General features: G+C 43.8%; 2 protein-coding genes across 15 annotated transcripts in view; one reads left to right on the forward strand and one right to left on the reverse strand.

Moving 5' to 3' along the window:
- Positions 1–2,919, forward strand: part of LOC147268447 (rap1 GTPase-activating protein 1-like) — a 101,383-nt gene extending 98,464 nt beyond the window's left edge. For 7 of the 13 annotated variants that reach the window (XM_086200020.1, XM_086200012.1, XM_086200019.1 and 4 more), the window contains one exon: positions 313–2,915. In XM_086200020.1, the coding sequence (XP_086056146.1) occupies positions 313–354 (42 nt within the window). In that variant the 3' untranslated portion in view covers positions 355–2,915. Of the gene's footprint in view, positions 1–312 lie in introns of all 13 variants that reach the window. The other 6 variants (XM_086200010.1, XM_086200017.1, XM_086200014.1 and 3 more) reach the window with 4 other exon arrangements.
- Positions 2,209–16,027, reverse strand: padi2 (peptidyl arginine deiminase, type II). 2 transcript variants are annotated; one of them, XM_086200022.1, is made up of 16 exons: positions 14,930–16,027; positions 12,269–12,440; positions 11,777–11,846; positions 11,531–11,592; positions 10,060–10,177; positions 8,897–9,046; positions 8,604–8,794; positions 7,714–7,817; positions 7,273–7,384; positions 7,016–7,123; positions 6,797–6,948; positions 6,573–6,720; positions 6,126–6,219; positions 5,938–6,017; positions 3,266–3,406; positions 2,209–3,195 (listed from the first exon to the last, which is right to left on the reverse strand). In XM_086200022.1, exons 1-16 carry the CDS (start codon positions 15,064–15,066, stop codon positions 2,962–2,964), a joined length of 2,073 nt encoding a protein of 690 aa, XP_086056148.1. In that variant the 5' UTR covers positions 15,067–16,027; the 3' UTR covers positions 2,209–2,961. The 2 variants fall into 2 exon arrangements, with proteins under 2 accessions (XP_086056148.1, XP_086056149.1); XM_086200023.1 differs by lacking the exon at positions 14,930–16,027 and adding an exon at positions 13,907–14,126.
- Positions 16,028–16,117: the final 90 nt, after the last annotated feature.

A 16,117-nucleotide genomic window follows, 5' to 3' on the forward strand; every position in this document is an offset into this window, starting at 1 on the left:
GAATCAAATGTCAAGTCATGTCGTGTTTTTCATGACTTGCTTTTCGACTAACCTGCTGCTTTTAGATGTGTTTTATATGGCTGAATTGATTTTTGTAACTGCTGAAGTCGTCCCCTGCTGGCCATTAGGAAGAATGCAAGTTTGACACTTACCAAACCTGCATGCTGCTCTGTCTTTCTTTTATGCAGCCTATGTCCACCCAGCAGCGGACAACGATTACCCAGTTTTCAAGAATGTGTTTGTTTAGCTGTTCACTATATTGTCCTCATCTTTGTGTCCGTCTGTGTGTCTGTCCCATTTTCCTCTCCTCAGTCTCCGCATCCCCTGACTGAAACGAGCCAAGGGCAGCACTGACAGGAGTTGAGTTAGAAGCCAGATCAAGAGACTGACAGATCGTCTTCTTCTCTCTGTATGTTGGATCATCTGCCTGTCATAACAGACACCTAGCTCCATGGACATGTACCTACCTAGTCCTCATTCCAGCTCCACATGGTATCCTTCCCTCAAGTTCAAGGCGAAGGAAATGAGATGTCTACAGCCATGCAGCTTCACTCCTGACTGTCAGCTGCTTTAGCAGAATAAATCTGCTTGCCTGCTCTTTCTTCAGGCCAGTAAGCTTTGAATCCTGATTCTTACTACAAACACTCAAATGTGTATAATCTTTCAAAGATCAGGATTTAATCTTGTGACTGAAAGAACCCGATGATCAAGCAACTGCTGTTTGCTCAGCATGGGAAGCAGTGTGTCTGCAGAGAGGAGAGTTGCACTAGAGAGGAAAGTGATTTATTTCCTGATGTCAATCTCACACCCCACTGTGATATTGTACCTGAGTTCAAGTTGGATGAGTGTCTGCGTGGCTACCTGTTCAGCCACATACTGAGTTTAATTAACCGTCTGTTCTTCTGAGTGTTCAACAGCAGATATTTCAAGACAGTTCAGCTGTTTTTGATTTAAAAGGTACCTCTATGATACTCCTGTTGGTGGCTGGAACAGTTTTGGCTTCCTCTGGGGCAGTTGAGGGGGAATGACAATGCTAGTCTTAAAGCAGCTTTACTAAGAAAGTGCGCTTTTCCTGTCAAGTATGTCAAACTGAGTTCTCAAGGATGTTTTTCTTTTTCACCGCTGCATCTTTCCTCTGTGACTCAAGAATGCAGAAAGAGTCAGCCATGTATATTTCGCTTGAAGCTAATGGCGACCCTGGCTTCCAAGTGTGGACTACTGAGCATACATGCTGGATAAAGCAGGTGTGGGTTCTGATTGTGATGTGCCAGAGTGTTCGTGAAAGTTTTTTGATTGCTCGGATGTGAGCAATTAGCGTCAAGCTAAACACTGCGTGTGTGGCTGGCTCTTTCTACATTGTGGTGCTGTGAAGAAGTAATGCAGGACTAAACACCTTTTGTGAGCTCAAAACTCTAATCTGTGAGTACCTGAAAGGAAAATGCACTTTTTTGGGTAAAGTATCAATTGAAATTGAAATTTTAAAAAAAAGTACCACTATGAAGCCGTTGAAAAGGATATGGGTTTCAACTTATAGACTCTATTGATGCGACAGAATCATCTAAAAAAAAAAAAAAAATCCATGTTTACTGTGGTAGCCCAACCAGCAAGAAACATCCTCAGTCCACGCTACTGCTGTTTTGTCTCCAGATGTCACACACACACACCAATTGTTGATTTGATGTCTGTGTATGGGTGTGTAAACTGTGCATGGTGTAAACCCTCTTGCCAAAAACCTCTCCTCTGTACACTGGTGCCATGCTTGACAATAGAGGTGTTGTCTCTGTGATTTGTTTCATTGAAAACCAGCCAACATCTACAGATGCGGTGTATATTGCTAAAAGAGCCAAATGCCACTTTTCTTATTTTATATGTAAAGTGTAATATATGTATGTTAACTTACAAGCACTACATTTTCAACGTTATTTCGAAACGCCGACCTTTTGAAAAGCCTGAGTTGTTGCTGAATATGAATCACACTGTGACTCGTCTTGAAGCTGCCTTTACAATGATTGTGTCATTTGAGCTGCTGTGGCTGAGAAGGTCGTATCTAAAGGCATTTACGTCGCCAGCTGGCTTGAATGTAAAACAAAGCAGACGTGTATTAACTGTGCACATCTGCTCCAGTGAATGGTGTCACTGTGGTCACTCTGGAGGAGGAGGAGCTTCTGCCCGTCTCCAGTTTGACTCAAGGATTTACTTCAGTTGTGAAGTGAAGCAGCCGTGACCTTTATTGTTTTAAGAGAATGAATCAAAGCATTTAAAGTGAAATGGTTTAAGACACTGGATCAACTTGGAGGTTGTCAAGTTAAGCCACCAATCACTCAGAAGAAACCTAAAAAAACAAAAATCTGCATCTGACTTGAAATGATACAGAAATACCACAGACATTTTAGGTAGTAAATACACAATCGTGAATTAGTCTCTTCAATACAAGGTTATGAAAACCATTTGTTGATGGATTGCGCCCTCTTGTGGCTGAGTGTATTAATACATGAGATATGGAACCGTTCATCCAACCGTGCTTGCAGTGTGAGCCACCAGCCAAGCCCAAGTGCAACATATTGGAAGTGAATCTTCAATGTGCTCAGTTCAAATGATTGTATTTCTGTTGTTGTAAGTTCAGTCTGCTTAAGCCCTGTTTGTAAATATTGCTTTACATCCTCATTGTAAATAAAGCAAAAAAAAAAAAAGTTTAATAAAGATGAAGGTGGTACATCAACCTACTGCTTCAATGTTTCAAAGTAAATGTTGGTTACTTGAATATTTTGTTAGGAAAATAGATGTACATGGATGTGATACATGTGTATTTAAAAAAAAAATTGCAATGTAAGGCTTTGACATAAAATATCTTTCCCCAACTACTTAGTACATTTCTGTGTTATTGAAACAAACAAATGTAAAAAAAAACCCCAACAACAACAAACTACTGTTTCTCTGAGCAATTTCCCTTCACTGCTCAGTTCACATCTCCAGGTTCCACCACTTGAATTCAAACGGTTCCCTGCGGACGTTGGAGCCACAGTGGACTTCCCCCAGCAGTTTGTGGTAAGAGGTGAAGTCGTCGATGAACGTGCAGCTGAGACCCAGGCCCTCCATCAGAGAGCACATCTCAGCCTCAAGGGCACAGCGGCCATTCACCTTGGGACCGAACGGCTTTGGGATGCCGAGGGTTTTCCCCAAGACGATCATGTTGACCTGAAGAGAGATCGCGTGAGTGCCTGAACACCACAAACCCGAACAAAAACGTACCCTAACGTGACCGTACCATGTCAGGGTAGTAAGCCACTGCTCTGTACTCGTCCTCCGAGTCCCCCTCTAATTTGAAGAGGATTGGCAGGTCGATGATGTCCATGTCGTCCAGGCCCAGCTCACTCTTCAGTACATCCCTGTTCCAGTCGATGCAGCTCTGGGAGAGACCGTTGCTGTTATTCTTACAGTTGTGAAAGCCATATTTCACTCTGTGTATTTTGCCTCTCTAGTACCCACAAATAGGTGCGTTGATTAAAAAAAAAGTGTTTCCTCCCTGCATTGCGTGGTTATGACTCCGTAGTGCAGAAAGTGCCAGCCACGTATATTTAGCTTGAAGCTAAAAACCAACTACTGCTGCTGCTGCGCACTCGCTTGAACTAACAGGTTTACTCTCATTCTCACTCAACAGTCGCGCTGAGCTAGAAGTGTAATCATTTGTTTGCTTGTAAGTAAAAATGAACCTGTTAGTTGAGTACCGAGCAGTCGACTGAGTGAAGAAGGGTCCTGTATTGATGCTTTGCAGGACATTGCATTGCTACAGCAGCCACGTTCACTCTCAGACACCATACACAACACACAAGTGATGTCGAACTCCATCCCTATCCATAATCCTTAATAATATTTGTATAATTATTGAAAATATAAAGAAAAGGGTAGGTTGTTTTTTTTAAGGAATGTGAATTATGTATGTAATAGAATGTAAAGTGGCGTTTTGGGGCAGTTTTGCTGCTGTTTGTCGTCAGTTGCCATTAACTTTTAAGCCCAAAATGTGTGGCTGTCTCTTCCTGCATTCTGGAGTCACAAGAAGTCATGCAGCTGTGAAATGCCCTTGAGAGCTTAAGACAGTTATTCGTGAGTACAGGAAAAGCAAAATACACTTTTGGGTTTAAGTACTGCTTTAATAGGAAGGGTGATAGTACCAAATTAGTACTGCACCGGATCATTTTGCTGAGGCTACTTTATTTCAAACAGGAAGGACACTGCACTACCAGACTGTAGGTTAACCTGCTAATTGGATTCATCTTCCTCAATAAAAAGGTCTATAAATTCAAGCCACCGCCATACAGTGTCTTCCAGAATCTCCGAAGGTAATGAAGCAATGAGCAGCTGCTTCACGATGAGTAGTGTGGTTTGCCGGCCTGGATTATGTAAATCAAACATCTGGATGAATGAATCATTCCTCACTAGCTAGATTTCTGATGGACAAATCTGGGCTTAGCTGATGCCCAGAGAAAACTTCTGTCTGAATGCAGGGTGTCGGCTGTTACGCTCGGTGAACAAGGAATAAATTCGGGGAAATTAGAATGCAACTGCATACTCTTAATCCTAGCTGATAAATCCCATCCAGAAAAGTGTTTCAAAATGTCTTCACCAGTCGCTGTGTAGCTTGATGGATGTGTTCTCACATCTATAAGCGATAATGTCCGTTGTGATCTCTGGCTTTCCTAGCAGTTTTATTTGTGAAGTCACATGTGATTTTGGAAGATTCTGGTCCAAACTTCACATCACACAATGGTTACAATGGACTTTAGAGAGAAGCGGGCGATCATCTTGTGTGCAACAGTTAAAAAAATATCTGAGTATTGGAGTAATGTGTCATCTTTTAATGAGACCGAGTCGGCGTTAAGGTTGTAGTTACTGTCTTTCTGCACAGTGTCAGACAGATATTTTAGTATGGTTTTGTTTACATCATGACATGCATGGAGGCGGCACGGTGGTGCAGAGGTCAGCACTGTGGCCTCACAGCAAGAAGGTTCTGGGTTCGAGTCCCAGCTCGGGCACGGGATCTCTCTGTGTGGAGTCTGCCTGTTCTCCCTGTTCCTGTGTGGGTTCTCTCTGGTACTCCAGCTTCCTCCCACAGTCCAAAGACATCAAGAGGGGACGAGGCTGATTGATACTCTAAATTGACTGTAGGTGTGGCTGTGAGAGTGAATGGTTGTCTGTCTCTATGTGTTGGCCCTGTCTAGGGTGAACCCCGCCTCTCGCCCATAGCAGCTGGGTTGGCTCCACCCCCCCCACCCCGCGACCCTTAACAGGAATAAGCAGAAGAAAATGGATGGATGGATGACATGTATGGAAGGGGGATCTATAATATATTTGAATAATATCAAACATATTTGGAAAATAAAAAGTACGACACATGCAATATCCAAAATATCACAGTAATATGAGTGGGGTTATCATCAAAGATACCAAAATCTTGATAAAGGACACATTTCTGCTCGATATATAGAAGATGTCCCCTACATGAGATGTACAAATACAAACACTTGACCGCTTTCCCTTTAAATTTGATATAAACACCAGTTGGTGTGCAGGAGTTGGTCCCGGGAGCAAGCTCAGCCTCCAGAGGCCCCAGGCATCATCACCTTATCACCTTTAGGGTGAACTGGAATCTGCCTGCTAGCGGGGCCTTCTCGCCACGCATCAGTGGCCAGCCTCACGAATGCTCCCGCGGCTGAACTCCAACAAATCCCTGCTGCCAGGTTCCAAAATCCTGTGGAAATCCTTCACTGATGAGTGGAGGCACCACATTAATGACCACGGAATGAGATTTACAACCGCTACATTTGGACACACGGTGCAGATTACAGTTGCAGCGGGGAGACAAATTTGTATGCTGTAATTTGACAAACCTTTTATCATCTTGCTGGAAATTGCTGAGTCTGAATTTAGAATTGGACTCACCTGCACGTAGTTATTTTCAGACTGAAGTGTTTCATCCTCAAGTATCTCATCCACTGTAATATGCGTTTCATCCAAACAGCCTTTTTTTTTTGGACAGAATGCACACATGAGAGTTTGCAACGACATCATTCATTTGTTTGCTAAGACGCACAATGTGTGTTTGTGCGTATAGAGAAAGAAAGACATACCCTCAAACAGTTTGGCTTGTCCGTGACCATCGTTCTGTAAGCTCCTGAATAGTTTGTAGCCTGCGTCTGGGCTGGCCAACAGCAGCCGAAAGCCCTGGGAATAGAAAGACAATAGACCAGCGTAACACTGGCTGCCTCACATCCGGACAGCTTTTACAATCCCACCATGTTGGCCAGTAACCGCTGAAGGCTTCCTGTTCTCTCACATTGTCAGATTAAGGTTAAGGTTTTCTTTATTATCACTGAACATTTCTGTACAATGGAATGTAGTTGGACACAGTCCGTCACACAGCAGCATAAATGGATCATTAGGAACAGGAAATAAATAACAGGATAGAAAAAGAATACGAAGAAAGGATAGAGGACAGTGCAGCGAGTCCAGTGGTGATGTAGGCTTGTGAATTGAATGTCCATCACAAGTAAAGTGCATGAGTGGTTTCTATGTACCTTTCTGTCAGGTGCAGGAACAAAAGTCATGAATTCATCAACATGACCAACAAGCAGCCAGTCAGAGAATAAGGCGATGGGCTCTTGAACCTTCTGGGCCCAGAGGAAGTCTTGAACCACTTGGGTCATGTTCCGTCCTTTAGTTGCCCTACAAGACAGAGAATAGGTTCACTGTGCAGTCCTATGAGAAGCTGGTCTCCTCTCTGAATCTGATCTAAACTCACGTGGGAAAGGCCACCCCAATGATGATCCTGCCCAGGGGGTAGTTCTTCCCATTCACACACACGGGAGGGCTGACCTCCAGATTACCAAACGAGTCCATGCTGCTCACATCTCTTCTATGGGCCACCCTCGTCACGTATCCAAAGTCAGGGCCCTGGAGACACGAGTAACGTCACATTCTGTATCCCCAAACATTTCACCTCAGTGCGTCTGCTCCTCACCAGTAGCTCATTATATGGAAAGTCCATGAGTTTTCCATCTCGAGGGGAATCCAGAACAACAGGAAACTGGTGATGAGGTGCGTCAATGTAACCGAACTCCAGCTCATCCTAGAAAAAGGAGGATGTGATATTTGAGCTTATCCCGATGTGTCTCCTCTCTTCCTTCCAGTTGCTGCCCCTTCCCTAAGAAATCGTCATTTTCTCTCTTTCTTCCTTCCAGCTGTAATGTGGTCTGATCTCGTAGGAGGGCGTCGTACCTGCATCCAGCGATCTCCTCGATTCATGTACTCGTGACAAATCCTGAGCTTGTGGCCCGTCTTTTCAGTGAGGCTCTTCATTCCTTTCAGAAAGTGGTAGTTGTCCCTTGTGCTGAGACGGAAACCACAGTGACCTCAGCTTTTACGAGTATTTAACATTTACATCAGCCAATGTGACGACAACACGAGAAGAACAAGACTGTCCAGCCACAAAGGGAAAACTTACGAAGATGGATGGTGAAAACAGCCAGTTGGAGATAACTGCCATAATAACGTGGAATTATTTTGCTTAAAAAAAAAAGAAGAGGAAAGTGTTGCTAAAAGTCGCTTTGGACAAAAGCGTCAGCTAAATGAAATTGTAGAATTGTAAAAGGAGAACACGGCCACATTCACAACTGCTGTTGTCACCATCACCTCTATTATTCACAAGTTGGCTTTTACCTGCAGACAAACACCTCCAAAGGCTTGAGGGTGTTGGGTGTCATGATCCAGGGCGCTACTCTGAACACAACTCTGTCTGTGTAAATAGGAGTCTCCGGGAGACCCTGTCAAAACACCACAGGCGGCTGCTGAGTCTCAAGCCTCTGAGCACAAAATCCTTTTCTCACTTTAGATTAAAAAAATTCATTTTCAAAAGTATTTTGTCCCCCCACCCCCCCCCCCCCCCCAGATGTGACAGAATTCATAATTTGTAGATCTAAACATGTAAACCAAAGGAATTCAAATCCCAACAAACAAAGAGAAAAATATGAAAATGGAGTGTCGTCTCAAAGAAATCAAACCCAAATTGATTTAATAGCCAATTATAAGAATTTAGAAATGCCTGTATATGTTATCCATGGGGGCGAATTAAAGGTCCACTTTCAAGCTTTCCATCAGCTCATCAAATTTTAATTACAGCTGAACTACTCAGAGGACCTCAGATTTAGAAATTCATCAAAAAAATTTCATTTTTATCACAACCTGATCAAAATTTACAATGAAAAAGAGGCCATCAACTCAATGAGGACACCGGGAGGCCTGGCAGCCAGTAACTTGGCAGCTAATAATTATCTTATTTTATCTTTTCTTATCTAAATAAATAAAATAGTAGGAGTCGTACAGGTACAATCCAACTTTTTAGAAAATGTTGCTAATTTGCAACAAGTGCAAGATGTGCAAGTATGCTTGCATTTTCCACCTACTACTGTACTATTCACTGTGCTAAGCTAACTAGCATCCAGCCGCTCCCTGCCGGGGTATGTAACTCCTTGCCTGGCTTTGGGATGGACGTAAAATAGGTGCATGACTTTCATGAGAGTTTATGGTGGATAGCAGGTAGCAGGTCTTACTGCGGAGATGGGCTCTAAGAGACTGAGACTGATGCTGACGAGTCCGTCGAAGTCTTTGTCGGGAAACCTCAGCCCCTCCACGTAAAAGTTCATCTCCTGGACTCCCCCGATGTACGGCACCTCCTGGGACAAGTTCTCACTGCTCAGCACCAGCGGGTAGTTTTTCACAAAGTTGTAATACAAACTGTGGACTAGATTGAAAACCAGAACATGAAGTGTTATCTGAATGAATTAAATACATAATTTATCATCTTTTTTTTGGTACTACCCCCCTCGCCCCCATCTTAACTCACCCAGGGAATTATACTCAGCACCAGAAGTGGCCCTGAAGACTCGGACACTCTCGGCATCCCCCTGAGAAATGTGCATGGTGAGCTTGTAGCCCTCCGGGAGCTTGGAAGGGCCTTTGGTTCTCAGCACCATGACAGACATGTCCTTCAGATCTGTGCAGCCACAAGTAATCGTGTTCAAAGTGCTATCTTGCTATTCAATCACTGATACCACATGCACATGTAGTGCAGTATACCCACGGCTTCTGCTGTTGAGGTGATCAACCTGAATGGTGCTGAAAATACATGGTAACTATGACAACAGTATGAAATTACAAATGAAGGAGAACAACTGTTTCTACTATCAGGTTTCAGTTCTACTGGTTTGGCAGCTCCACAGTCATTTGAATGACCTGCTTTATCAACCTGCCCTCAACACTCAAACACTCCCAGACTGAAGTTTTATCACACTAACTTTCAATATCACCGCTTTAACCATTGATGATGTTGTACGAGCAGATATGAGAGGCTGGAGAAAGACGGTTTACACTGGGGAACTGTGAGCTGTACTGAAATGTGTTGACGTGTGCGTGCTGGCCGTACTCGCCATTATTTCCATTAAGTTATTCATATGTGCGGTTACATTTTTCACCTATTTCACAATATATCAATTAATTTATTGCACGTTTTAGTGTTTATGTGCCACTCAGATTCTCCGAAACATTGCCCTGTTGCCCTTCTATCACGTTTCAGTCAGAAAAACGTCACAACACCACAGCTGGAAACTCTCCAAATGCTGTTTCACCTGGACTTTAAAGCGATACCTCACCTAGAAAGTGTATTTTGTCTATCAGTTCTATGAGTTCTGCTTGTTTTTTTGTGAGTCCAGAATGCAGAAGGAGCAAGCCAAGGAGCTAACAGTGTCTGATCACTAGCAACAGCAACACTACTCAAAAGAATTTGTTTTGACTGAAAACAAACTAACTGCAACGCTCCCAGTTTGGTGCTCGTTAACACTCGCTCGTTTTCTTTCAACTCCAGTCCTGAAGTTGAGTTAATTATTGGATTATCTTCAAATTTAGCACAGAGGGCTTCAGCCTTCATGACATGACATGTCAGGACTGTTGGGCGGATCCATAAAAGAACAGTTAATTCAATGCAGTATCGTGGCCAGGCCTGTGCTTTACCTGACACTTTGGACACGAAGTCCTGCTCTCGGTCTGGCTTCTTCCAATATTTCCGCTCGGAGTCACAGTTGACCAACAAGATGGCTCCATGACCACTGGGACCCCATTTCCAGGACCCCTAAAAGGTTTTAAATACACCAGAAGATTTATTCATAATTGTTTTGGGGGTTTTTCCTTCATATGCAGAACATGTGAGAACAAGAAGTGAAGGGAGACACCAGCCACACACCTCAACACAACGAGGATCTAACTGACCGCTCAGAGTGGACATAACATAACCATGACAAGAAACGAAAAAGCCCTCAAAGAGCGCGGTACTTCTGCCAAGACAAACTTTTGGCCCCTGGCACCTTTGTACTCAGGTCCTGATTACAGCTAAGAGCAACGGTGGGTGACCTTCACGCCACGCTGCAGTGTGTGGCGGTTCCATAAAACCAGAGAGAGGTGAAACCATATAATATTTGGATTCTGCATGAAGGAGCAGACTATCTTGTGCTCTGTGGTGAAAATATCAATTTCTACAGCCACTAGATGGCGCTAGATAGCACAAACTTGCTGAACATCACATGAAGATGTTGGAGAGTTCTATGTTCCTTGGTAGAGCACAACTACATGCCTCACCATGGTAACATCCATCTATCTGTCCATTTTATACAGGATAAGCGGGGGGGGGGGGGGAGACTGGAGCCTATCCCAGCTGCCTTCTGGCGAGAAGCGGGGTTCATCCTGGATGGGTCACCAGTAAACGGCAACCTCCACCCAGAAACACCCAATGCTGGAGCCAGGGCTTGAACCTGGAACCTTCTGGCTGTGAGGAGATGGACGGCGCGAACCACTGCACTTCTTGTGGTGTTTCTCAGCAAATTTGGGAGGAATGTGATTGACAAAGCAGTCAGTAGGTAAGAGCGCATCTGAACATAAGAAACCCTAGTTCTTCCTCTACACTACACCCTTTCACCATGTTTGGCCTCCTTGGTGAAGGTAATTACAATGTCAGTCAAGCATTAAAACAATACTTGAACTTTGAATAAAGCAGACTGCCCAGTTAGCATTGGCTCATTTAACAGCACGCGTGCCTGCAGGTCCCCCGGATGTCACCAACAACGTTAACCAGGTTCCCAACACTAACTTCTTCACTGCTGTGAGAAAATGGAGCTTTTTCTCGGCTGACAGGAGATGAGCTGATATGTTATTCAAGAGCAACAGAGGGAGTGACTCAGGTTCTTTCTACGGGCACACGGTAATTAACTTGAATAGTTTGATAATTCCCCTCAGGCTTGAGCACATTTGTTATATTATTAAACCCCCGGGACACGTGACAAGGATGCAAACCCTCCAATGAGTATTTGCAGAACCTACTGCAGGCTCGGGTTGTTACACGCAGCGAATCATTATTTATGGTAAATGAAAAAGGACAGCGAAGTTCATGAGGAGTCAGAACTTGCGCTGATGTAGAGAGATCCCAACACACCTTGTTTGGGTTGTCATTCTCCACAACGCCGTCTCTGTCAGTGTCCACATCCAGAGAGATCTCTGTGTGACGAAAAGAAGGGAAAAAAGAACGTTATATATTCCTACGCTTCAGCATGTGCATGTGCGACTGGATATCCAAGTGCATCTAACATAAGTCATGTTTAGAATAGGATGTAGACGTAAATGCACAAAGGAAATCACACCTCAAAAAAATTCATATTGTTTTGACCTTTTTCTTACATACCGAGTGCTGTCAGGTGCAGGATTGCTTTTCCCAAAACATCTTTATTCTCAGCATAGTACCGGACAGACAGCTTGAAGGAACAAGTCGTGTGTACACAAACAATATGATTATTAGTTGTAGAGCTCTTACTCTGAAGCCTCAGAGAAGCACACATAAAACAGAGAATGCATCGTCGTGCAAGGGGGTGGGGGGGGGGGGGGGACTGAGATAATCCAAATAAAAGAATGATACACACACTGGGGAGGCTAAGCTGGCATGTCTCAAGCCCCGCTGACTCATGAAATGTTTACTTCTCGTTTAAAACAAGCAAATTCATCAATTTTGGTGCTCTGGAACGTTACGTCTAAATATTAACACATGCTTGCAGGAAAACAATTCCTTTTGTTTATGCTCACAAAAAAGGTGATAAAGAGTTGCCGTAAATTACATTTGACTGCAGCACCACAAGAATCCCAGGCCGCTAACCGCTGTGACTCTGGCGTCCCTCTTTACCTTGCTATCGTTCTCATGCTGGCTGGCGTGTCTCATGGAGATGAGCAGCACTGAGTTTCCGCTGAGAGGGATGGGTGAGAGGTGGGGCGTGTCCTGGGGCGGAGGGCTGATGCTGTACTGCACGTTGGGTGTGCACTTGACGGAGAAGAACTTGGAGTTCGGAGGGGCACTCCTGGGAAGCAGGCATGTTACACGTTAGGGCTGGGTTTAGTTTACATAACACAAGCACACCGTATTTCACAGTCTAAAAGCAGCTTTTTTATTTATATGCAAGTGAGGAGGGACGCTGACGTATGGAAACAAGATCCGAGCTCAGCCTTCTCAGCAGGTCTCGAGTCAAAGAAGGAGCTGTAGTCATGTTGTAGTTAGTTTAATATAATATACGCCACAACAAGTCAAAACAAAAGAATGATACACACACTGAGGAGGCTAAGCTGGCTTCCTCATCTAATCTCCATTCTAATACTTTACATGCTGAATAGGAAATGCACTGTTGATGTGACTGAATGTACATAACTTGTTAGTCTTGTTATTTATCTTTCTATTTAATCCTGGATGAGATGCTGGGGTTGGTACTACGTTAACCTTTGTTAAGTAATACTTATTTCAAAGCATTTATTAACCATTATTACTGTGCCCTTATAGTAAAGTGTTAGCAGTAAACGTAACAGTTTCCTCGGATGCTGCAGAACCTGTTTGATGTCTCCAGGACCCGAAAGATGTCCTCCTGTTTCAGTAGTCAATGAAGCCCGAGACGTGGCTGAGGACACGCCTGATAGCCCCGACGCTGGGTGGTTGTCATGATGCGTGTATGACTCAGTTGTGTGTCACAATATAAGTCACAGTCGTTGTTTAGCTGCAACCAGTAACTGAAATGACACCCGTGACGCTTTACATGCCGAGGCCATGATCGTGTATATTCTTTAAAAGTGATAGGAGCCTCTCATTCCCCTGGAGGTCTGGACCACGTGGTGGTTTCCCACCCTGGCCGTGTAATCCAGCCTGGCTCAGCTGTGGTGTGTAGGCTGGCATTTGGCAGGACAGATAGCCTACACTTCTTTTGGCCAACAAAGTCTCTCCTGTTGATCATCAACAATAGACAGCTGTTTACTCTCCCCTTTACAATGAAGTCTGCAACCCCCAGCATCTGCAGTGACTCAGTATAAACCAACATTTGTACATTCTGAAACAAATTAATGGGTCGAATCTGAAATGCTGTCCCTGGAATCTAGATTCTACTGGTTCTCTCACTTAATATTTTGCAAAAACAACAACAACGTCAAGGAATTGTACACAGCAGCAGGTTATCACAGTCAAATCATCTCTATAAAGTACAGGAGAAATTCAGGAAACAACGGACCACAACGAAGCATCATGAGGTAATAATGAAACACACGTTCAGTGTGTTTTGCGTGCATTCCTGTCAAACACAGTAATGGCACCACATTGTTAAAAAAAAAAAAAAGACACTGTGAGTTTGGGAGACAAAACAAGTCAAGATTATTAATTAATTATTTAAGTTAAAAAAGTAGACCTGGCTGAAGTTAGTCAAGCACGGAGTGGTTAGGGGCGATCGAGTGATTATCATGTCCTCTTTGAAGAGAGTGGATGTGCAACAAGCTGAACGTATGAACGTACCTGCTGAGGGTGACATGAAGCTCGGAGCCGACCACACACAACACCGCCACGGACCTGTCATAATCTACTCTGAGCGTCCGAGGGCGGCTCATGGCTCCTGTCCCCTGGAGGTGTAGGGGTACGCACAGCTGATCCATTCACAAGCGAGAGGAGACGCAAACTACAGCCCCGCAGTCTCAGGGCAACAAGTGATTAAGAAGCCCGCAGGTGCTGAAGCTCTAAGCCGCTGCGCTGCCATTGGCCAGACAACTGGACACTGCCATTGCATCATCACCCCCGTTTCAGGAAGAACTCTAGTTCCTGATGCAGCTGTCTGACTGTCTGGAATACCAGCACTGGTCCCAGTAGAGAACACACACGCACACACACTGGAGCTGTAAAACTGCACTATAAATGCCACTGAGTGCCCAATGATGATTCAGTTTTCTGTTTACATCGTTGTCTCAATAATTTTGTCCGACTTTTACATTTCTTATCGTCCATGTCTCCTCTTTTGTGCGGTTTCTATTCCATTTTTCCTCGACCAAATTGTTCCCTGTTTTGCGCGTATTTCTGTAGGCTACGTTTATATAATTATGTACTACTTTTATTGGTGGTTTATTTCTGGTAACCCTTCGCTGCTCCAACACCGGAAATAACTTCGTCGTGGAATTAACAAAGAATAACGGTGCGTTCGGATGAACCCTCCGATAGCGCATTCCTAACTAACTGTCTTTAACACTTTAGGAAAATGTTACGAGGTCAAGGAAATATGGGGAAAATAATTCATATCGAGTTAGAAACTGCGGCGATGGAAGAAGCTATCTTTTTCACGCATGCGCAGCGGCGGCGCGGAGCGGGGGGGGGGGAGCGCGCACTAAAAAAGACTGCTATCTCGCGCTCAAATGTAGGAAAAAGTGAAACGGCTCATCCTCAAACTCAAAAAGTCACCTCATCCTCACAAGCGGAATTTTTAGTCTTAGTAACATACAAAATGAGTTGAGTCGGACATTTTTGTGTCCAGAGAGCGATGTGACAGCTTACCTGGCCAGGTTGGCCTTCAAAGCGGTGCCCAGCACTTGAAGCACGCTCTGGGTGTTCTTGGTGTCCAGGCGGCATGTGCGTTGATATTCTCGTCCAGTTGTCAGGCTCTTGTCGGGCTCGGACATCTCGTCAGACATCGGCTCGCTTTGTGTCTCCAGTCCAGACTGATGGGGGTTGTCGCTGGATCAGAAGGTGCTGTTGTTTATTCCTTCCCTGGAATGTCTGTGCAGGTAGTAATTTGAGATAGGTGGAGCAGAGACACGCTGCCTTTGAGGCACAGGGATGCAGTTCATTGGCAGGAAGACACACACACGCACGCACTTCATATGATATATATATGGTATTATTTCAGATTGTGAAAGCCTTTAGGAGAAGAAAGCGGTAATAATCTAACTATGACGAGCACAAGTACACCTAACTCAATTAAAAAACAATATTGAAACAACTGAAAGCACTATTTCTTTAATTCTCAGCTACTCTTTTTGTTTTAGTTCGACAAAGGTCACACTACTGTTGCACAACTTGTGATGTGTTTCATCGGTGTTATTTGATTATTCAATTATTTTACCCATCCGTCTCATACAATCCTGATCCCTCATGAGGCCAGAAAAACATCAGGCCGCTTGTCCTCTCCTGTAGACTTTAGTTAAAAGAGACTTTCCACATTCAACAAAAACACACAAAAATAAGGACAGGAAATCGTGAAAATGGTGAAACAAGCACACAGCAGACTTACTTAGTCCAGCAGTCCTTATGAATACTGAATTAAACAAGCATGGTTGTGAATTGCTACCTGGGAGCAGGGTTAGGCTCAACCCCTCAGACGACACCTGATATTCAGCCTGGAAGTCCTGAACAAACAGACACTCCCACATATTAATATGAATATGAATATTAATATTAATAGATTCCCAGCTTATTGAGTACTGGAGCACATCACCACTCTGTTAAGAGGATCCTTTTTTTGTGAATAATTTGATTGTTTGAACTTGTAGAGACAGGGTGTGTGTTTGACCACACAGTGTCCCAAGACATTGCATAACTTGTTGTTTTTGTTGCCGTTGTTGTTGTTGTTGTTGTTGTTGTTTTTTTACAGTCTATTACAATCAGCCGAACTCATGGGACTATTTGCATTTTTTGATGTTTTCATAAACAATAATTATATAAATACATGATGAGTTCAAAGAT

This window comes from Aulostomus chinensis, chromosome 3 (genome assembly GCF_037954235.1).
Source record: "Aulostomus chinensis isolate RoL2024-O1b breed Wild chromosome 3, RoL_Achi_v1.0, whole genome shotgun sequence".
Classification (NCBI taxonomy): domain Eukaryota; kingdom Metazoa; phylum Chordata; class Actinopteri; order Syngnathiformes; family Aulostomidae; genus Aulostomus; species Aulostomus chinensis.